Source organism: Grammomys surdaster, unplaced genomic scaffold (genome assembly GCF_004785775.1).
Source record: "Grammomys surdaster isolate TR1022 unplaced genomic scaffold, NIH_TR_1.0 126278, whole genome shotgun sequence".
Classification (NCBI taxonomy): domain Eukaryota; kingdom Metazoa; phylum Chordata; class Mammalia; order Rodentia; family Muridae; genus Grammomys; species Grammomys surdaster.
Window position 1 is genome coordinate 3,313,001 of NW_021621078.1, and position 22,221 is coordinate 3,335,221.

Here is a 22,221-nt window from a genome sequence, read left to right on the forward strand (position 1 = left end):
GAGATCTGGTAGGTATTTAATGAGGGCTTGTGTGCAATGTGCCTTGTCCAATGTCTGGCACACAGTGGCGTATCCATGTGTCGTGTGTCAGGATAGACTCAGAGCTAGTCCACAGGGGATGTATTGCTGAGGTGGGATCTCATGGAGCCCAGGTTGGACTCTGACTTGCTATGTAGCCAATGATGATCCTGAACCTTCTGATCCTCCTGCCTCCACCTCCCAAGTGCTAGGATTACAGCCTGAGCCATCCTGAATGGTTTATTCAGCATTGATGATGCAACTCAGGTCTTCGTGTATTTTCTTCACCAACTGAGCCTCACCTCAAGCCCCAAAGGGCTGGATTTCTTCTTCTGTACTCCATCCATGGCCCTCACCAGCCAGGCTGCCCAGAAATGGGGCAGAGCTCGCAGGTTCTTCCTGTTCACCCTGCTGATGCTATTTCTCAAGTCCTGAATAATTATCACTGTGAAGGGGAGAAAGTGGTAAATTATTCTCTTCTTTCACCTGTCTCAGAACGCACCTCAGCGGCAGCGTGTAGATTGCTCACATCCTTCCCATCATGCAGTGTGCCCTGAGGGTGATGGGCCTGGCTGGCCTGGGCTACAGTGGGGTCTGCAGAAGCGTGGGTGAGGAGGGCTGTCCACCCAGAGCCTCTCCAACTCTCAGAAGCAGGACTGATATTCCTTCCAGGATTCTTTTTATTACTTTTAATTTTTTCTTTCTTTTTTTTTTAAATTTTTTTTCTTTTTTGGTTTTTCGAGACAGGGTTTCTCTGTGTAACCCTGGCTGTCCTGGAACTCACTCTGTAGACCAGGCAGGCCTCGAACTCAGAAATCCCCCTGCCTCTGCCTCCCGAGTGCTGGGATTAAAGATGTGCACCACCACTGCTCGGCTTAATTTTTCAATTTATTTTTTTAAAAGATTTATTTTATATATGTGAGTGCACACTGTAGCTGTCTTCGGACACACCAGAAGAGGGCATCGGATCCCATTACAGATGGTTGGTAGCCACCATGTGGTTGCTGGGAATTGAACTCAGGACCTCTGGAAGAGCAGTCAGTGCTCTTAACCGCTGAGCCAGCTCTCCAGCTCCCCTTTTAATTTATTTTATGTGTACGGGCATTTTGCCTGAATGTATGTCTCTGCATGATGCACATACAATACTCAAGGAGGCTACAAGAGAGCATTGGATCTCCTGGGATAGGAGTTACAAATGGTTGTGAGCTGCCATGTGGGTGCCATGCATCAAACCTTAGTCTTCTGAAAGAACAGTCAGTGTTCTTTACCACTGAGCTATCTCTGTAGCCCTTTGTTACTTTCCATCATCACCATCATCACCATCATCACCATCATCACCATCATCTATTCAAGACAGTTTGTCCTCAGTTTGTCGTCCTCGTAGGCCTGAAACTGTATCAGCTTCTGGAGTGCTGGGATTAAAGGCAGGTGCTACCACACCCATCCTTTACAAGATCCTAAGAGAAAATGGCAAACCCTTCCAGATTCTGCTCCACTGGGCGCTACATCAGCTGTTAGCTGCAGAAAGGGCTCCCGAAAGTGGCCTGTGGGTGAGGCACTAGCGTTTACTTCTAGAGTCTTAAACGTTTCCCAAGCAGCTATTGCCTCCTGCCACCCCCATAACCCCACCGCACCCCTACCCCCTCATACCCAACCCCACACACCCTCACCCCACAGCCCCGGAAGCCAGGCTGCAGAAGTCTGCATCCTCTGCATCTCCTTCTCTGTCATTCCTTCTGCCTTACAGAAAAGCCCCAAACCCTCAGCCACAAGCCCCCTTTTGGTGCAGTGCCCTTGGTGTAATACCATCCACCACGCACAGGCTCTGCTTTGCTGAGCAATTACTGTATACCAGGCCTCACCTGCCGCAGACTCTGCCCTCCATGTGGAGCTCATCACTAGATGCTCACAACTGGCACAGGCTGTTCCTTGTCATGGATGGTCCTCAGGCTGTTCCTTGTCATGGATGGTCCTCACTTCCTCATCCCTCGGTCAGATCATCCGAGAAGCCCTCCTGAGACAGCTGTGCTCACTCCTCTGCTGGCTCAGAGGGTCACCTGGCCTTTCCTTTTGAATGCAAGCCCAAAGAACCAACCACGGCGTCTGGGCTCAGAAGTGTACACCCGGCCCCATGTACTTTTTGTGTGTACCTGTATCTTCCTGGAGAGCCTGGGAGCTGAAGTCCTGAGCGGGCGGGGAAGGGCTGTAGTGACTGCTGTTTTCGCTGGCAGTTTGTCAGGCCTCCCTTTTTATGTTAATCCGGTTAATATTCCCCCAAGGAAGAAGAAATGAATCCATCCTCCCCAATCTAAATTAGTTAAAAACCCAGCGTGTGTGTGTGTGTGTGTGTGCGTGCACGTGTCTCTGTGTGTGTGTTCCCGTGTGAGTGTGTGCACATACGTGTGTGTGTGTGTGTGTGTGGTGCATGTATGTGTCATTCATTCCTAAGGAGCCATCCACCTTGGTTTCTGGTTAGATTTAACCTTACATATACGTATGCGTGTATGCCTGGGCAACACTGTGCCACACGGCTACAGGTGCCTGAGGAGGTCAGAAGAGGAAGCCAGATCACCTGGACCCAGAGTTACAGGCTATTGTGAGCTGCCAATGTGGGTGCAAGGAACTGAGCTCAGATCCCCTGGCAGAGCAAGTGTCCTGACCATCAAGTCACTTCAGCCCTTCCAACTTGTTTGAGATGGAGGTGTCTCCTGGGACCTAGGGCTTGCAAGGTAGACTAGAGTCTTGGCCAGTGAGCTCCAGAAATACCCTGTCTCTTGCCTCCCCAGCTCAGGGATTCCAGGTGTTCACCACCATGCTCAATAAAACCTGACCTTTTGATAAAAGGCAAAAGAAACATCAGGACTCATCCATCATCGGAGTCAACACCATTATCAGGACTGTGTCCTATGGTATGATTAAGAACAGCCTAAGCCAGGCGGTGGTAGTGCACGCCTTTAATCCCAGCACTTGGGAGGCAGAGGCAGGCAGATTTCTGAGTTCGAGGCCAGCCTGGTCTACAGAGTGAGTTCCAGGACAGCCAGGGCTATACAGAGAAACCCTGTCTCGAAAAAAAACAAAAAAAAACAAAAAAAAACAAAAAAACAAAACAAAAAACAAAGCAAAACAAAAAAAAAAGCAAAAAAAAAAACCCAGCCTATTCAAAATTTTTTTATTTAAAAAAATTAAAAGTTAGTATATAAAGCAATGTGTTTCATTTTCATACACGTCACTGACTTTAATTTTTAAAGAAGTAACACTCTCTGTAAAACACAGACAAATATTACAAGCTTAATAATATCACAAGAAACAAAACTTACCTGTCACTATTACTGTTGGCTACAGTCCCTCTCCATCCTCTTCTTCATTGATGTAACTGGGGATCGACCCTCATGCAAGCTAAACACCCTAGACTCTGTTAGAAGTATTCCTTTTCAACTTAAATGTCACTGTCACCCTCTCCTTTTGCAGTTCCAGGGATTAAATCCAGAGCTGCAGGCTTGCAAGAAAATGTTCTACCCTGAGCTAGACCCTGAGGCTGTACCCGTTCCCAAAAGCTGCATTCTGGAAACGGCCAGCTTCCAGAAACTGTTAGATCAGCAGTTCTCAACCTGTGGGCTGCAACCCCCTTGGGGTAGGTTGAACAACCTTTTCACGGGGGTCACCTAAGACCATAGGAAAACACAGATATTTGCATTACGATTCATAACAGTGACAAAATTACAGTTATGAAGTAGCAATTAAAACAATTTTAAGGTTGGGGGTCAGCACAACCTGAGGAGCTGTATTAAAGAGTCAGAGCATCAGGAAGGTTGAGAACCACTGTACTAGATGAATGTGGGAAACCTACTGTTTCGGTTGGCCTTAGGTGTTCTAACATTAATCAACATCACAGTCTCCTCATTACTTATTTCTCTGGGTTCCTAGGGTGGTTCTAAGGCAGTGGTAGATATCTTTAAGGCTGGGGGTACCCAGAGCACGTGCAAGTCCACTGCAACACACTAGGCTCATCACCAGGAACTATTAAGCACATCTGTTATTTTGACAGAAGAAAGGGCATCCAAGCCGGTGCTGGGGCTCACTCTTGTGCCCAGCTCAGAAATTCAAGGCCAGTTTGGACAGCAAAGCAAGCAAGACATCATCTCAAGAAAATAGAAACATCTCTCACTGCTTCAGCATGCACATTGTCTCAGTCAGGGTCACCACTGCGGTGATGAAACACCATGACCAACAGCAAGTTGGGGAGGAAAGGGTTTCTTCAGCTCACACTTCAACATTGTCATTCATCACTGAAGGAAGTCAGGACAGGGACTCAAGCAGGGTAGGAGGAACCTGGAGACAGGAGCTGATGCAGAGGCCATGGAGGAGTGCTGCTTACTGGCTTGTTCCTCATGGCTGGCCCAGGACCACCAGCCCAGGGATGGTATCACCCTCCCCCATCAACTGCTAATAAAGAAGATGCCCTACATCAGGATCTTATGGAGGCATTTTCTCAGTTGAGGTTCCTTCCTTTTAATTAACTCTAGCTTGTGTCAAGTTGACATAAAACTAGACAGCACACATTTCCTGATTGCTAACAGGCCTGTGGACGTCATCATACAGTACTTAGCAGCGTCTGGCACTTCTGGATTATTCTTTCATATCCTTTGCTCATTTCTTTTCCTACCTGTGTCTTTTCTTGAAATTGACTTTTCTGAGCTACTTATTGAGGCTGATAAAGAGCCTTGGTGAGCCTTTTAATTTTTGTGTGGGATTTTCTTTTAGGGGCCCAACGACATCTTAGGCTGTGAGACAGTGGAAACAGGTGTGACAAGATGTCTCTCACTGAGAAGATACAAGGTTCTCTATAGAATGACCGCTGATGTTCCTGTCAGTTCCTTCTGACCTGTGGACTTGGTGAAGCACGAGGAAGTACAGGAACTATGAGCAGAAGTAACCCCATGTGCGGTCTTGAGCCTCTGTGGCGTTATGTGCTGTCTGGTACCTATGAATCACACCTAATCATTCACACTTCGTCAAAATGGAAACTGCATTTCCCCCATCTCCCTCCTCTCTTGTAGTGCACGAGCTTAAGTGTGCAAGCATCTGTGTACTTGCACGTGCATGCATGTGCATTTCCATGCCAGACAGAGGACATCCACAGAAGGCATCAGATGTCTTTCTCTGTCATCCTTCATTTTATTGTCCTGGGACCGGGACTCTCGTTGAACTGGAAATGTGCATATTCTGGTAGGCTGGCTGGCCAGGAAGCTTCAGGGATCCATCTGGGATCCCTAATACTGGGGTTATAGCCGTGTGCAACCATCCAGTTTTGTAAGTGTGGATTGGGGATTCAAACTTAGGCCCTCATGTTTGAAGAGAGCAAGCACTGCGACCACTCAGTCATCACCCCAACACACAAACTGTAGTCAGACCTGGATGTAGTGGTCCATACTTTTAGTCCTAAGACTCTGGTGGAAGCAGAGGCAATTGAATGTCTGTGAGTTTGAGGCCAGCCTGGTCTACATAGTGAGTTCTAGGACAGTCAGGACAACACAGAGAAACCCTGTTTTTTGTTGTTGTTATTTGTTGTTTCTTTTTAAATGCGTACTTCTAATTCTGATAGTCACAGTTTAGGTGTTCGACAGCTGTGTGTGTGTGTGTGTGTGTGTGTGTCAGACACTGCATTGCCCAGTGCACACCCAGAGCAGTCCTAAGTTTTTGAGGGTGGAGGAGACAGTGCAGCGCCGGCCTTTGTGCTGGCTGATCTTGCGCCTCGAGAAAACTGGCTAGCAGAGCCCCCTGCTGGCTAGTGATGCACAAAGCAGGGTAAAAAATGAACTACATGAACCAGCATATAAACTGGACTTGCTCTAACCAATTACAACAATAAGTTTTGTTTGGGCTTTTTTCAGTACTAGGGATTGAGCCCAGGACATTGGACATGTTTGGTGAGTGCTCTGCCACTGAGCACATTCCCAGCCACTACCATTTTTTTTTAATTCCTTAGTTTATACTCGTTCTATAAAGTGATGTCTCATCATGTCATTTTCGTTCCAGTGTGTCACACATTCTGACCATTTACCCACATTACCATTCCTGGACTCACCCCCACTCTACAAGTTTTAACTTAATTTTTTTTTTTAATGTGCCTTGGTGTTTTGCCTGCACGTCTGTCTGTATGAGGGTGTTGGATCCTGGAGTTGGGAGTGGTGAACTGCCATGTGGGTGCTGGGAATCGAACCCAGGTCACCACTGAGCCATCAGCCCCCAGTTTTAAATACTTTTGAATGTGTCTTACTCCTCGGGAGCGTTCCTGAGTAAACTCCCTCTTAGTGCCTTCCTCTGTTGTGTTTTCTTGCTTATTCCTAAACTGCTGCTTTTGTGGTTTGTGGGCTAAGAGGTATTTTAGGGATGAGGAGCCAACTCTGTTTGCATAAGATATGATGGAGAACTTTGAAGACCCACTCTTTTCTTGATGGAATATTTACTTTTTTCTTTTTCGGAGACAAAGTCTGACTCTGTAGTCTAGGCTGTCATCAAACTCACAGCGGTCCTCCTGCTGGGATCACATGTGTGCCTCCAGGCTTTGACTCTGTTGCCTCTTCCCATTCAGCTCAGTGATCGCTGTACTTCTTCAGCCCCTTTCCCACTGGGCTGGCTGTCCGCCCACAATGGGTGAACACAGACATACTGAGCAGTAACAAGACAAAACCAAGGCAGGTGCTGTGCTTTCTAAAGCAGGAAGGTGGCGCTGCTGGTCCTTCCTTCTCTGCTGTTTGTGGGTGAAATGAACACTTTCTTATGTGTATAGTTGCGTAAGTTGATGAAGTTGTTGGGAAATGATTGTGAAATGTCTGTGCTACAGCTTGGCTTTTCTCGATTTTTTTTTTTTTTTTCTGTCAGTACTGAGGACTGGCTGGTGTCTCTGAACATATTACCTTAGCCTAGGACTAGAGTTTTGCAGTGGATCTTTTACACAGGTTATCTCCATTTCGTTTGGGATTTTGCCCTGGGGCCACTATTGTCAATGAGGGCTTCTTTGCTGTCTGTCTTTCTGACCGTGTAGTTCCCCAGCAACACAAAACCTAGTGTTATTTCTTAAGTGTTACTGAGTATTTGTGAGCAAAGCTTCCCCTTGTCTGAGTCCCTAGTCTAACCAGGGAGCCAGGAGAACAGGAGTAGACCTGCTCGCAGCATGGCCTGGGGTGGTGGCGGCTGGGGGGTGGGGGTGGCAGATGCAGATCAGAGCACTTCCATGAGATGCTGAGGTTCCAGTCTATGTTGGAAAACTGGGTGCCTGGAGCCATGAATGACTGACAGCTACAAACTCTAAGGTCTTTGTGTTTTGGTGATTTTCATTTTATATGCATGGGTGTTTTGTCTGCACCTATGTTAAGTGCACCATGTGTGTGCAGTGCCCAGGAAAGGCAGATGAGGGCATCAGATCAGATCTCCTGGAACTGAAGTTTACAGATGGTTGTGAGCCTCCATGTGGTTGGGCGCTGGGAATCGAATCTGGGCCCTCTGCAAGAACCACCCGTGCTCTTAACTGCTGAGCCTTCTCTCCACCTCTTTTAGCTAGAATTTTTGTCTCCTGCAGAACCCTGGTGTGAATGGCCAGTGGTGGTGTTGGGTAGAGGCAGAGATCAAGCAATGCCTTCTGCCTTGCTCCACAAACCAACACGCTGCTACAAAAACCCCTCTGGCCAGTGCTGGCTAATTCTACCTCAACTCTGGGCCAGACTGAAGCATCTAGAATCACTGAGCTGGAAAGAGTGCCTGTTTGTGTGACCTTGTGTGCCCTTCCCCCAGCCTTGAGCAGGCCTGAGAGACCTTGTTTATTACAGCAGACCAAAACAATAGGACTCAGGTGTTAACCAACTTGGCAGACCCACGACCTGCTGACCTGCTACGGGAGCTGAGATGAATAGACCGCCTGCTGAGCTTGCCTCGAGACATCTCCAGCCTTCGATTAAGGATGGATACCCCTCACCCACGCTGGGATGAAGCAAGAAGGGGTTTGGTGGTGGGGGTGAGGCTTCCCCTTTAAATTGAAAGATGAACATTAAAGCATTAAGCCTCGATCAGAAACTTTTGTCCTGGCTTCATCTCTTCCCGCCCTCCTGTCCCTTCAGGTGAACCCGGTTGACTGTGGCCGCTGGCCGGCAACAACCTTGCACTAAGGTGTCTTTTAAGTATTTTTTTTTGGGGGGGGGGGGATATGGAGTGGGGTGGAGTTGAGCTCTGTCCTTTGAGTCGACAGAGGGCAACGGGAACCCAAGAAGCCAGCCCCTGTGGTTGCTTTCTCCTGGAGCAGTTAGTTCACAGTCTTGGCTCCTCTCAGACATTAAAAGACACTGAAATCTTATCACAAGTCCCTGAACCCATCTGTCAGGAGATTCCTGATTATTTCCAAGCCCCAAAGTCTCAGTTCAAATTCTGCCTGCCGCTGCACCCCTCAAAAAACCCTGTTCGTATCTTAGGACACATGCCCATCAGATACGTGGCCGTTTCCCCCAAGTCACAAGTTCACAGTGGGCAGAGGCCAAAACCTCTTGCCATGCCTGGTTCAGGGTGTTTCTTTGGAACTCCTGCAGTGGAAATTACAGTTGTTGACCACTCCTTCCTCCCCTGCCCCATCCCCACCCCAGCGACTTACAATTGGCCACATTCTGAACTTCTGGGCAGAAGGGACCCAGGCAAGATGGCAGTGTAGCTTCCCTATTTTACCTGGAGGAAGCACCTTATTGTGCCTGGGGGTGATGGGGACAGGCTGCTTTCTAGCCAGGACAGTGGGATGCTCCATTTGGAAGGTTACCATTGGTTTCCAGCATCCCGTGGCCAGACTGTTCACTATGGCCACGTGGCTCTGAGGGCACCCAGAGGACAGCATCTGTGCTGGCAAACCCTTGGCCAAGTCAAGGACCCTGCCGTCTAGGAATGGTGAGGTGTGATCTGGAGAGTTGCAGAGACATGGCTAATTTTGACTAAGATGGTTTAGGCCCTAAGGACAGGTAGTTATTTGTAGCACTGAGTTTATAGTTCTGTTTCAGGGGTCTTCAAACCTGGGTGTCCAGCAAAATTGCCAGAGATGCTTTAAATATGCAACACTCTCTGAGGACCCCATCTCCCTGGTGGATCTGCTTTCGCCAGGGGTGGGACAAGAATATTCCAGAGCTCCCAAAGTAGGAAACCACCTGCCCTCAAAAGGACCTGCACACTTTGGGTCATTTGCTCAGAGAGAAGTACTCGTCTGAGGACAGCTACTCCCAGGGCCTGGAGGATGGCTTCTCCTTCACTCTGGTTGAGTGACACACTACCATTCAGGGAAGGTGTTCACAACATCAGCAGACCCCAGCGTTAATGACAGTCTAATCCTTGGAAAGTAAGTCTGCTTATATAGGAGTGACAGTTGCCTCTGTGTTTGACGGACCCATTTGTTCTACCTCAATGACTTTACTTTTGGAGAAAAATCTTTCCCTTAGAGTGAGCAGAGGAGGCAATCCACAACACACCCAAAAGGGTGCACGTGGTCTAATGCTCTAAAGATCATGGAGGAAGAAACAGTCGGATGCATGTGGAGATAGTGAATAACTCCTCACAGTTTAGAGCAGATTGAATTTTCATTTTACTTGGAAAAAAAAAAAGGAGGTGGGTGGGTGGGAGGGTGTACACAGGACAGGAGCAAGTGAGGCCGCTCTGCGACAGCCGTCTATGCATTTCCCCACAGCAATGCAGTCTGTGTGTCAGGCAGAAGTTCTCCTGCTGGTTACAATACCAACAAGGCTGTAGGCAGGGAACTGCTGGCTGGGGAGGGAGTTAATCATATACAAGGTCAGCTCACAATACACAGCATTTTCTTTAAATGATGTAACGCAGTCGCAGGAAGAAGTTAACAATACGAACACAAGAATAATCAAATTTTTGTTTGTTATCCATGTACAGCAACTAACTGCTTTACAAAAAAGCAAAATAATACAATATATCATCACATGTATTTACAATGTAGTAAATAGACTTTTGTCAAATTTTACACAAACTATTTACAGGTGAATATACTGCATTAAAAAAAAAATTGTGTGGCTGACACTAAGTGAATTTTTATAAGTCCATTGCATAACATTGAATAAGACATGCTTCAATATGCTTGGGGTAAATGTAGGAAAAAAAAGGGGGGGGAACCCACCCAAATCTGGAAAACAAAGCCAGATCTCCCACAGGAACTTGCAACCCTGAATCCCGAGGAAAGAGTTGCTGGCACCTATTCCCCCACTGGGGCAGTGGCAGTCTGCACTGTCCAGGCTCCAGGCTCAGCACTGTGCAGGCAAGAGTAACTGGCCAGCAGAGTGCCGTGTCCCCACCGTGTAGGGCACAGGAGCCCAGGGGAGGAGTACCGGCCATACAGACATAAACACAGCAGTTACTGTTTTTCTTCTTTTAAGTCAGGGAAACACAAATTGAAAATGAATCACAGAACTCACAACAGATTGTGTAAACTAGCCCATTACTCAGACCTTCAGCTGCTCCTGGAATTAAAGAGTCTCCTTTGGAGGAGGGGCAGCTGGTGACACTTTAAGCTCTGTAGGTCAGTTGCTTGCAAAGTTAGACTTTCCTCAAAAGCTGGAAGTTCTGTATATTAGATAAAACTGGAACGCTTCACAAGTTTCCTGGGATGTACTGGACACAAGTATTTTCACATTCAGAAGTGGCTCCATTTGATCTTTCCAAGGGGAGCTCAAGTCGGGGTTGTTTAAGAACTATGGGAAACCGATACAGGAAGAGCACTACATTTACAAGTTGTCCTGTTCTGGTGGGAGAAGCGAAGGCCAGTAATGCTCACCATTATTAGATGCACAGGTCTCCAAAAAGGGGGGGAAAAAAAACTAAAAAAGAGTTACAGAATCCTTCCTCTTGGTGCCAGGGGTTGCACAGCTGGAGCTGTGGTGGTGTGCCCCAGCAACACTGCTGCAGGAAGCCAGACCCTGGCGCCTCGGCCACAGGGCCTCCTGCTGCATCTAAATTCAGCTGGAATCTCAGCCTCACAGCCTTGGTTGTCTGCTCTGACCTGTTACTCTAAAGTAGCCTTTACAATGGTTAAGAACAAGGGCTCAGTTTGCTGCATCTGTCTTCAATACTCTCTAATGATTCTATGTTAACATCACTACTAATATTAAGGGGTTTTCCTTTTATTTTGGCAAAGGGTTCCCAGGACTGTAAACAAATTAAAAAAAATTAAATTGTTATTTCTGAATATCAAAAGCAATTTTATTTACATTAACATATTACAGTGTTACTGTATGGATAAGTGTGAAATGTGTTATATTATTAAAGTCAGAATAATCAAATGTACCATTGTTTATTGACTTAGCTGTGGAGTTGAACTTACTGAAATCCACTAGTGAGCCAGCACTACAGGACCCATCCACACCCTACTGGGTTTCTTTGGTCCCTCCCAAAGCCATTATGTCTTAATATATGAAGGGAACCTGGGAGTAGAGGGATAATACCTTTTAAAAATAAATATAGTTCAATCTTAAATGAGAGCCTCCATGGACTACTGTGCTAACTCAAGTCAAACTGTCTTGCATACTGCAGGTACCATGAAGCAGCTGGGTGTGCATCCCACGGAAGGGCCTGAGTCACACTGGTCCAGCCATTCTGCACAGCAGCAATCCTAGAGGTCCTGTATCCACGCCATGCAGGCTGCCCAGACTTCACAGTGACTAATGTAATCCTATCAGATAGAATCCAAATGTTTTGCTAGAGATTCTTGATTTTATTTGGAGGAGAGGAGTAAGATTAAAAGATTTAAAAAATACATTTTATCAAAGAAATTTATGATAATATACAGCATATTCTGTTTCTTGGAAAATTATTTAACAAAATAAAAATATCACCTACCCTATGTCACGTACCATTCCATTTTGCTATGGAGCTAATGGAAACAGCTATGAAAATTACCTAGTGGAAACAAGTCTCAACACTCTGTCTGCTAATTACCCTGCTTAGAATCACTTAGGAGAGAGGAGAAAGCAAGTGCAAAAACAAGTGTAGTTTCTATACTTAGTATAGTCTTGGTTTACAAAAAAAAAAAAAAAAAAAGGGGGGGAGGGGGAAGAAGAAGGAGAGGAGGAAGAAGAGGAAGAGGAAGGAGGCGGAGGAAGAAGAGGAAGAGGAGAAGGAGGAGGAGCAAACGGAGGAGGAGGCGGAGGAGGAGGAGGAGGAGGAGGAGGAGGAGGAGGAGAACACCTTCATATATAAAAATTAAAAGATAATCAACAGGAAAGAAAATTACCCAGTTTGGATGACCAAGTATGTTTAAGGCCTCAGAACCAATACCTTTAATTCAGCAATGTTAAGATGTGTGTGTCATGCTTATTTTCCTGTACTTATTGCTAATACTCAAATGTTAGTATTTCTTATGAATCCGTTACAAAATACTAGTTTGTCCCCCTCCCCCAGTCCCTGGTCTGTGGCTTCATTGAGGCTTGGCCTCTGTGGTTCCTTCAACTTCACAAGGTAAAAAAAGTCCACAGCTAGAAGATTAAATATACTGGGGTTAAAATATGATTTCTCCCCCAAACTTGTGTGTATATAAGACGACCCCTCACTCTGTAAGACGGGAACTCAGAAAGCCATCCTCTGTGTACGGCTGTGGCTGGCAGCAGAGGCGGCAGCAGCGGCGGCAGCACTGGAGGGTTCATCCATGTCCACAGTCCACGCTCTCAGTCAGGCTTCCTGACTGTCTGCTTTCTCTGCAATCCTCAGAACAAGTGCTCAAACAGACACATGCCAAAGTAGAAGGAAAAACATCCAAGAAAAGCAGCATTAAACTTAGGCAATGCTCCAAGAGTTGCTCATCTGGCAACACGGCAGACCAGATGGGATCATAAGACACGAAGTGCAGCAGTGCGGGGGGTGAGGGGTCACTAGTGAGAAGCCTTGTTAGGTTGGTTTGAAGAGTGAAACAAAGAACTCTTCACACGATCTTCTTGATGCTATTACGTTTGAAACTGCCAGCACTTCTTTGCTTCTGCACTTGGCTTGCGGATCCATGGCGAGTCCGTCCACTGTTACAGTGGCCAGTGGTGGGGGAGAGTTCAACGTTCTCCTTGTCAATTCCTGGAGAGAAAGAACAGCTGGTTACTCCTCCTCTCCCGATGCTAGCTCTAGGACCCAATCTCATTGCTTGTAGGTGAGATACGACCTGGTGAACAGTTCCAGCACGTTCCATATTAAAAGTAAACTGCCAGGACATTTATAAAGGCCTTGTCACATACAGAGCCTCATACTTTGCTAACCTGAATTTGCTATCATTGTAGTGAAACAGCATAAGAGAAAAGAGAAGTCAAAAGAACAGCAGGAGGGAGGTAGAATGAAAGGCTAGCCACTGAGGAAGCCTAGGAGAGCACCTTCTCCGAGTCATACCAGAAGTATCCAGCAGAGGGCAGCTTGTAGCCATGCATCCATCTTTTTGCATATCTGTCATTTCATAAAAAGGCATATGCTTCTCATTTAATGGGCTTCAATGCCTGTTCTGGAGGAATGAGAGCATTTCCTGAAAAGGTGACCTACCACACGGGCTATGCCCAGGACCTTGGCTTCTTTTCAATCATGGTGAGTAACTACGCTTTTCTCAACCTTTTTCAAGCAGATGACATCTCTCTCTCAGGTATGATATATTTTACAAATAAGGTAAAAGTTATTTTCAGAAAGGTAATCAGAACAAAAGGGTGTATTTTAAAAAGATCTCAGCACATTGATAAAGGTTACAAATGAAGATAGAAGTGTCTGAAGGAGGTAAAGAAGGCAGTTTAGGCAGTGAGCATGACCCTTCATGATCCCTGATACAGATTTTTGATCATTAGTTGATTGATTGAGACGGTATCTCTGTGCCCTAGATATCTTGAAACTTGGTATGTAGACCAGGCTGTCCTGGAACTCACAGAGATCTGCCTGCCTCTGCCTTCAGAGCACCAAAGTTAAAGGTGTGTGCCACTGTGCGTGGCCCTAGATTTTCATTTTAAGTGGGTTTGCTTCTAAAATGTTCATTACACTGTAAACTTATGATCTGTGCACATTTCTGCCCTCTACCCTTCAAAAGAGTTTGCTTCCAAAATAGATACTGTGCTCATTTCTAGCATAACCACTGACAAGACGCTTTCTGGTAGCTAGTATAAACTGTTCACAGACATAGGAGGAGGAGGAGGAGGGAAAGACAACCCATGTTAAAAAAAAAAAAAAAAAGGATGAAAGAAATGGAGGCAGGTAGGCGGAAAACATCTGTCCAGATGTCATATCCCACAGCATTATCGCAGGTCTAACTTTAACTTTATGTACTACTTGAATTTGAAAAGAATCATTACATTTGGGAAAGGAAACATTTCCATTTGGGTGCAAAAAAGTATTATTTCATCAAGCCATGTGGTATTTATTGTGTTACAGGAAATGGAACACATCCATGCAGCAGTTTGTAGGCTGAGGACAAGAACTGCACCTGGGATGACTTCTCTGGATGACAGACACGTCCTCCACTCAGTACCGCTCCACTCCATCCTCTCCCATCTGTCCCCCACCAGAACCGCCTTCTCTGCCCTCCTTGCAGTCATTGGCTTTTGCCTATAACCACACCCTGCATAAACATCTTATCTCTTTAGCTTGGCCAAAAACACCCAGAAAGGGACCAGTTATTATTCATGTTTTTTTTTTTTTCTTATAAAATCTAGCTAGCCGGGTGGTGGTGGCGCAGGCCTTTAATCCCAGCACTTGGGAGGCAGAGGCAGGCGGATTTCTGAGTTTGAGGCCAGCCTGGTCTACAGAGTGAGTTCCAGGACAGCCAGGGCTACACAGAGAGACCTGTCTCGAAAAACCAAAAAATAAAATAAAATAAAATAAAATAAAATAAAATAAAATCTAGCTAATCACTTTCAATAACTGTTGGTTTGCAACAAATGCTTCCACTTTCAAATGTGATAGCTAGAGCCCTCTAGTTCACAGCCTTTGCTTGGCAGTGTGGAATGACACCATGTGCATTGGAAGGAGAAATGCTTGCTAGCCAGCTTCCCTCTGAAGTAACAAAGGTTGTCAGTGCTTCTGACATCAGTATATCTTGTCTCTGACATGTGCACGTGACCTGTGACTTCAAGTCCCAAGTTCTCTCAACTGAGGTTATTTCCTTAACGGGAATCTGTTCCCTACATCTTATTTCCTAATGAGGAAGTCAAAGGCAAATAAATACAGTGTGACAGGGTCCCTACGTCTAATTAGGACAAACAAATCTTACTATAAAGATCAAGGAGAAAACTGCAGAAATATTTTGGAGAGCACTGAATATGTATAAAAAAAGGTCAAAGAATAAATAAAAGGTAGATATTATAAACGAGTTTTAGAAGAGCTGTCTTTTAAAAAGCAATGAAAATAAATTATATTTACACCAACACAGTCTTAGGAAAGCAGGGCCCGGGGAATGGAGTGAACCTAGTACTCAGATCATTTTCTTCTGGTAATTTGTGAGCATTCTTTCACACCTCACCTCAACAGTAGAATCTAGAAATGCCTCCATGTGCTGCTGAAGGATGCAGACTGCTCGCATGAACAGAATCCTGTGCTGACACAGGCTTTACTTCCCTTTTGAGACAAATGCCCGACCTTGCACATCTCCACTGAAAGTTTTGTATTCTGTGTTCTTATACCCCTAAGGCACCAGGTCCTCCTTCCCTTCCTTCCTTCCTTCCTTCCTTCCTTCCTTCCTTCCTTCCTTCCTTCCTTCCTTCCTCCCTCCCTCCCTCCCTCCCTCCCTCCCTCCCTTTCTTCCTTCCATGGGTACAAAAGCAAAAATCCGTGAGATCAAAGAAACCAGAAGGCTCCACCAAAAGGACAGAGAGCTGAAGCTTCTGTGTCCCAACCTGCTAGTGAAACCTCTGGACAGCCGCTGTACTCAGACTGGAAGCTGGTTACAAGCATGCAGGGCAGCAGAGCACCGGCACTCTCAGCATTTAGCGAGCTGGGCTGGCTCCAGATGAAGATGAGGCACTAGCAGGCGTTGGCTAACACTGTGGACTGTGTGAGCTGGGAGAACTGGGAAATTACACTCAGATGCTAGCCTGCCTCCCTACAATGGCCTGAGTTCCTTGAAGGCAGGTATCAGAACATGATTATCTTGTTACCACTCATCTACAGCTCCTCCCTGGAAAATAACACACAAATACTAACACACGTAAGGAAATATATTAAGAAGTCACAGTAGAAAGTGAGGCGAGTGAGAACTCAGATGTCACCTGTACAGGAGCCTACTTGGGTTCAGACAGCATTGCTCAGTTCTCTATAAACAGCAGAGCAGACTTGTTGGAAAACTCTTTTCTCCACACGAGATGGCAACCATGCTGAAGGATGAAGCTTAAGTCTTGTTTGTGGGCAGAGAATGAACACAGGGCCACACGTATGCTCACAGCACTCCACCACCAAGCTATGTTTTCAGCCCGAAAGTCTGTGTCTTAACTGGGAGGACTCTTGCTGCCTCTGTATTAAGAATGAATGATCTGGATGCTGAAGGTGGAACCAAAGCAGCTGCATGCCCTCCTCTAAGCTACTCTCTGATCTCCGCTTCTGCTCAGTCTGAGGGTTAAGGGCACACTGCCTATTTTACAGGGCTGCAAGGAAAGTTGGATAACAATCTATATGAAGGACTTTTTTGAATTGCACAGATAAAATAACTTTTTTTTTTTTTTTTTTTCAGTTTTTCAAGACAGGGTTTCTCTGTGTACTCCTGGTTGTCCTGGAACTCACTCTGTAGACCAGGCTGGCCTCGAACTCAGAAATCCGCCTGCCTCTGCCTCCCAAGTGCTGGGATTAACGGCGTGTGCCACCACTGCCCGGCTTTAAAATAACTTTTTAAAAATAAACTAAGATGTTTCTAATACCTGGAATAAAAGAGATTAAGTAATAAGCAAATGGAGGTTTAGGGCAAATACAAAGGACTTCAATTTAATGATGGAATTTGTAAAATTACTAAAGCTAATGTAAAGAACACAAACATCTTAAAAGGAAGCTAAGTGTGACAGCTGTAGCTGATGCTTATGCTGTAGGCAATGCATCTGTGGAGAGATGGTGAGTGTATACTGAGAGGCACTTGTGGGACTGGACACACAGACTCAGCACTGCAGGGATTCCAAGAACAGACAGGCTTTTCCTACTGCACCACCGCTTCTTCATCTCTGCAGCGATATAAAGACTGCATGAAGTAAACAGGCCCTTTCTCCATCAGGCAGCAACGTGCCACATTCCTTCCTACTCTTGAGAGTCAATTAATGACACTCATCTTTACAGCATGAATGACATAGCACACAGTTTTATGGTGGGGTGGGTTTTAGGATGGGTTTGGTTTGCTGATGGGGTCAGCTTTATTTTAGGGGATGGGAGAAACAATTATTTTCTAAGCTAAACAAACAAACAAACAAAAACAACCCCCCCCCCCAAAAAAAAAACCCAACCTTTTCTTCAAAGTCTTTGGCCTGCTTCTTTGTTGATGTCCCAAAGTTTTTGGTTAACCAAAGATACAGCAGGTAGAAGTGGCAACTGGGCTGGGCAGTGGTGGCGCACGCCTTTAATCCCAGCACTTGGGAGGCAGAGGCAGGTGGATTTCTGAGTTCGAGGCCAGCCTGGTCTACAGAGTGAGTTCCAGGACAGCCAGGGCTATACAGAGAAACCCTGGAACTCACTATGTAGCTGAAAATGACTTTGTGTGTGTGTGTGTGTGTGTGTGTGTGTGTGTGTGTGTGTGTATAGTTGTGCATGAGTTTAAGTGTGGCTATCAAAAGACAACTCTTGGGAACAGAGTTGCATACAAACACCTCTATCCAATGAGCCCTTTTCCTGGCTCCAATTATGGTTATTTTCTACAAAGCAATTCAACATTAATTTATGTTTAAGGAAAAAAAAAAGAACTGTGTCTTAGAATGTGTTAAATACCACTGATCAGTAAGAAATAACTTTCACTTAAAACTCAATACTAACACCCATAGACTATCAAGGTCCTGTATTGAGGACGTCTCTCATCTTTAAATGTGTGAAAATAGGGCCTGGAGAGATGGCTCAGAGGTTAAGGGCACTGGCTGCTTTCTCAGAGGACCTGGGTTCAATTTCTAGCAGCTTCCAACTGTCTGTAACTTAAATTACAGACGATCTAATGCCCTCTTCTGGCTGCCACAAGAAATGCATACACAAGATGCATACACACAGGTCAATTATTCATACACATTAAAAAAAATGTAAAAGAAAACTTTTTTCCCTCCTGAGTCAGGGTTTCTCTGTGTAGCCCTGGATATCCTAGAACTCACTCTGTAGACCAGGCTTTTCTGGAACTCAGACAGATCCACCTTCCTTTGGCTCTCAAATACTGAGATTAAAGGCTTGCATAATCATTGTCTGGCTAAGAAAATTATTTAAATTTGTGAAAGTGTCTAATACACACTCACAAAATAAGTATTTAGCTGGGTCTGGCAGCACACACCTTGTAAACCTAATACTTTAGGAACTGAAGCAAGAGGACTGTCATGAGATGGAGGGCAGCCAGACAGCTAGCCTGGGGAGGGGGAGGGGTGCTTCAAATGCTTCCCAAACATCAGCTTGTTGCCACTGCACACTGTCTTCTCCATTCACACAGCAGTGGTAGTGCTCGGCAGTGAGCATCGCCTCTTGGCTCAAGCAGAGCTTATGAAGCTATTACTTCAGACAGACAGTAACTGAGCCTGGAGTTGGGCAGATGCCACTCCTGATGTCTCAGGGACTCATTTCCTCTTAGTTCCTTGGGGACTCTTACCTATGACTGCTCACTGTATAGAGTTCTAAATTTTATTGTCTATGATTACATACATCTTTAATCCTGACACTGGGAGGCAAAGTAGGCAGATCTCTGTGAGTTTGGGCCAGCCTAGTTTACATAGAGAGTTCTAGGCCAGCTAGGGCTATACATTGAGACCTTGACTCAGAATATAAGTAAATGATAAATAATAAATAAATAAAACCCAAAATTCCCCTGGTTTACTTTTTTCACTTGATCCAACAGTGACTCTACAGTAAGGATTATAATGGTGGGTTTTAAGATTTCTTTTTCGTGTGTGTGTGTGTGTGTGTGTGTGTGTGTGTGTGTGTATGTAGGCACACACCTACATATCACTGGCTGGAACTCTCCAAGTAGACTAGGCTAGGGGCTATTCAGTCACAGGTAGGTATTCTTCTGCCTCAACCTCCCAGGTGCTGGGATTACAATCATGTACCTCCACAAATACCTTTTCTTTTCTTTTTTTTTTTTTTTTTTAAAGATTTATTTATTTATTTTATTTATGAGTACACTGTCGCTGTCTTCGGACACACCAGAATAGGGCATCCAATCTCGTTACGGATGGTTGTGAGCCACCATGTGGTTGCTGGGATTTGAACTCAGGACCTCTGGAAGAGCAGTCAGTGCTCTTAACCGCTGAGCCATCTCTCCAGCCCCACAAATACCTTTTCAAAATGTGAGTTCTAGGGACTAAACTCAGGTCCTTAGGCTTTCAAGGGAAGCACTCTACCAAGCTAGTTATCTCCGCAGCTCCAAGATGTTATTTTCTTATAAGGACTTTTTGTCTATTTTTTTTTTTTTTTTTTTTTTTTTTACCTAATCCCAGACCTTCAGGCTGGCTAGTGGCTGATGGATGGCTGACCTGTTGTTACCAGCAATAACATGGGGTGACTATTAGACTTTGTATATATGTGTTTTATGGTATACTGTACCAGGGACATATAAGGCCTTAGGGTAATGTTGGTATAATTGATAAAAGAACTATAGTTCTGTTCACTTATAGGTAATATAGCTTAGTTTGTACTTCTGGTCCAATTCTATTTGAATACTAAACATCACTATGCATTTCCCTCTCTGCTATTCAACCTGTTGGAAAGCATACAGCTCTGAAGAGTAACAACATTCAGTTACATAGAAAAGAATTGTAAAGGGAACCTCTTGAGGAAAAGGACCAACATCTGCTACAGTGTGACCACAAGAGAGTTCCTAATGTTGGTATCGTGTTATCATTGCTCACAGTCACATAAAGATCACGTTTACTGACCTGGGGAATGCTGGGAAGTTGCAAGTGAGGTCATGGAATTAGAGAGGTTAAGGTTGGCAGTGATACTAAGCTGGCTCTGCAGTGCAGGAGGGTAAGGAGACGTGGGTGTCAAGAGGGACTCCTCACTGGTTTCTTCATCAATTCCAGGCAAGTACGTGTCAATCAAGGCATCAAGAAATTTTACAATGAGCTCAGCATAGTCTGGGATTTGTGTTTGCTGTAATGGAAAATAGGACATTATTTTAGCTCCATTGTAAAAAAAAGTTCCCTCGGAAGCAAAAAAAAAAAAAAAAAAAAAAAAAAAAAAAAAAAAAAAAAAGGTTAACTTGATATCTGGGGGATTGTTTTTTTTTTTTTTTCCCTTCCTTTGTATTCTAGATCATTAAAAAGGGGTCTGGAGTAGTATTTAGAGAGAATTATGGAATGTACAGCTTGGAATTTTATTTGGCCTCTCCTAAAAGCTTCCAGATGAACCTGCCATTTCTGAAAGCCATGTAGAGACAGAGGAACTGACCACTCAGACAGTTCAGTCCTTAGCAGTGATGTCTGACCAACGTCCCCAAGCAGAGAGGACGGGCAGAGCATCATCATCCCACCATCCACCTGCTACAACTCTTGCATGACACTCTTCTGTGACTTCAGGCCCATCTCTTTAAGGACAACCTGTGCATATCAACAGATAGTACAAAATAAACTAAATCCAACTCTTAGAACTCAAACAATGTATAAAAAACTCATCTTGATTTAACAGCCCTGCATCTAGGACATGGTGTGTGTGTGTGTGTGTGTGTGTGTGTGTGTGTGTAGGGTGTGTGTGAAGGGTATGTGGGCAGAAGCCCCTGCCTTCAAGGAACTTCAATCATTTTAAGAGACCACCTACAAAAAGATTAAATACAATTTCATGTAGTACACCAGCAAATGACAGTCAAAGAAACTGAACAGCCAAGAAAAAACCAATATAACAGCCAGATGTAAAAATGTGTCCCTGAGGCAGATTTTAACAGGTATCATACTCTTTGCTAGCCACAAGATAGGTGTGTGATTTACTGTCACATGTACAGAGGTCTACAGGCAGACACATTTTATAGAGGTTTTCCACACCCTTCTAAGATAAAATTAATATATCCACATATTAAAGGTATTGCCTAGTTGGGAAAAATCTTTCTAAAACAATGTTTATTTTGAAATGTTACTTTGGTTTGAGGATAATGTGTATTCTCCAACAGACTCATGAATATAGCTAAAGACTCTGGCATACCAAAAATTAGAGAAAAACATTTTTTTCTTACCTTTGAAAAGGGTCCTGCAAACCTCCATAAGCCATTAAAACCAAAACCTGCAAAAAATCAAATGCTACTCTTATAACAAGCAAGGCAGCTTTAAATGGTAACAAAAATTAGGCTGTATAGCTGACAAAAATCTATGCATATATTTAAGACATTTTAAAATCAGTGTCAAAGATAACTAAAATGTCCTTAAAATAGACAGTATTTTTACAAAGTGGACAAGCAGTTATCATGTTGAACATATAACTAAGAGAGTCAGAAGACAGCATGAAGGGAGAGAAGCATGAAGGAGCCTATCCTTAGAGAACTCTACACTAGGCATTCTCCAGCGGGGCTACAGCGCAGGCTTCGCAAGCGCCCTCTCCTGGTTACTTAGTTACTTTGCAGGTAAGACGTTTGGTACTGTGGAGGGCACTCCTCGTGGTACACCACACTCTGCACAATTCCATGGATTGGATTTAACAAATTTGGATCTTGGCACAAAGACAAGAGGGTATTGATCTTAGAGTCCAACAAATTGTGCCTAAAAAAAAAGGAAACAGATGGATTTTAAATAAAAAGATTTACTGGAAAGCATAATACATATTCCTTAGAACAACATGGCAAAACTGGAGACAAGTGCTTTTAACTTTCTGGTGTTTTTCTAAACTATCCAGTGAATGCTGTCATTTTAAGTCATCATGGAAATATGATACAGCAAATACCTGGTAGCTATGCCAAACTAAACAAGGAAAATGTTTTCCAAGAGAGGCTTGGTTCTATTTGCCAGTTAGCACACTATGTACACTTTATCTCCTTGGCTGTCTGTTTCTATGTATGTAGAGGGTTAAAATGAC

The 22,221-nt window shown here is 44.6% G+C and overlaps 1 protein-coding gene across 2 annotated transcripts in view; it reads right to left on the reverse strand.

Moving 5' to 3' along the window:
* Positions 1-12,198: 12,198 nt before the first annotated feature.
* The window catches only part of Nf1 (neurofibromin 1), a 244,273-nt gene continuing 234,250 nt past the window's right edge, over positions 12,199-22,221 (reverse strand). For both annotated transcript variants that reach the window (XM_028759210.1, XM_028759209.1), the window contains 4 exons: positions 21,766-21,908; positions 21,389-21,435; positions 20,100-20,316; positions 12,199-13,119 (listed from right to left, as the gene is read on the reverse strand). In XM_028759210.1, the coding sequence (XP_028615043.1) occupies positions 12,977-13,119; positions 20,100-20,316; positions 21,389-21,435; positions 21,766-21,908 (550 nt within the window). In that variant the 3' untranslated portion in view covers positions 12,199-12,976. The remainder of the gene's footprint in view (positions 13,120-20,099; positions 20,317-21,388; positions 21,436-21,765; positions 21,909-22,221) is intronic.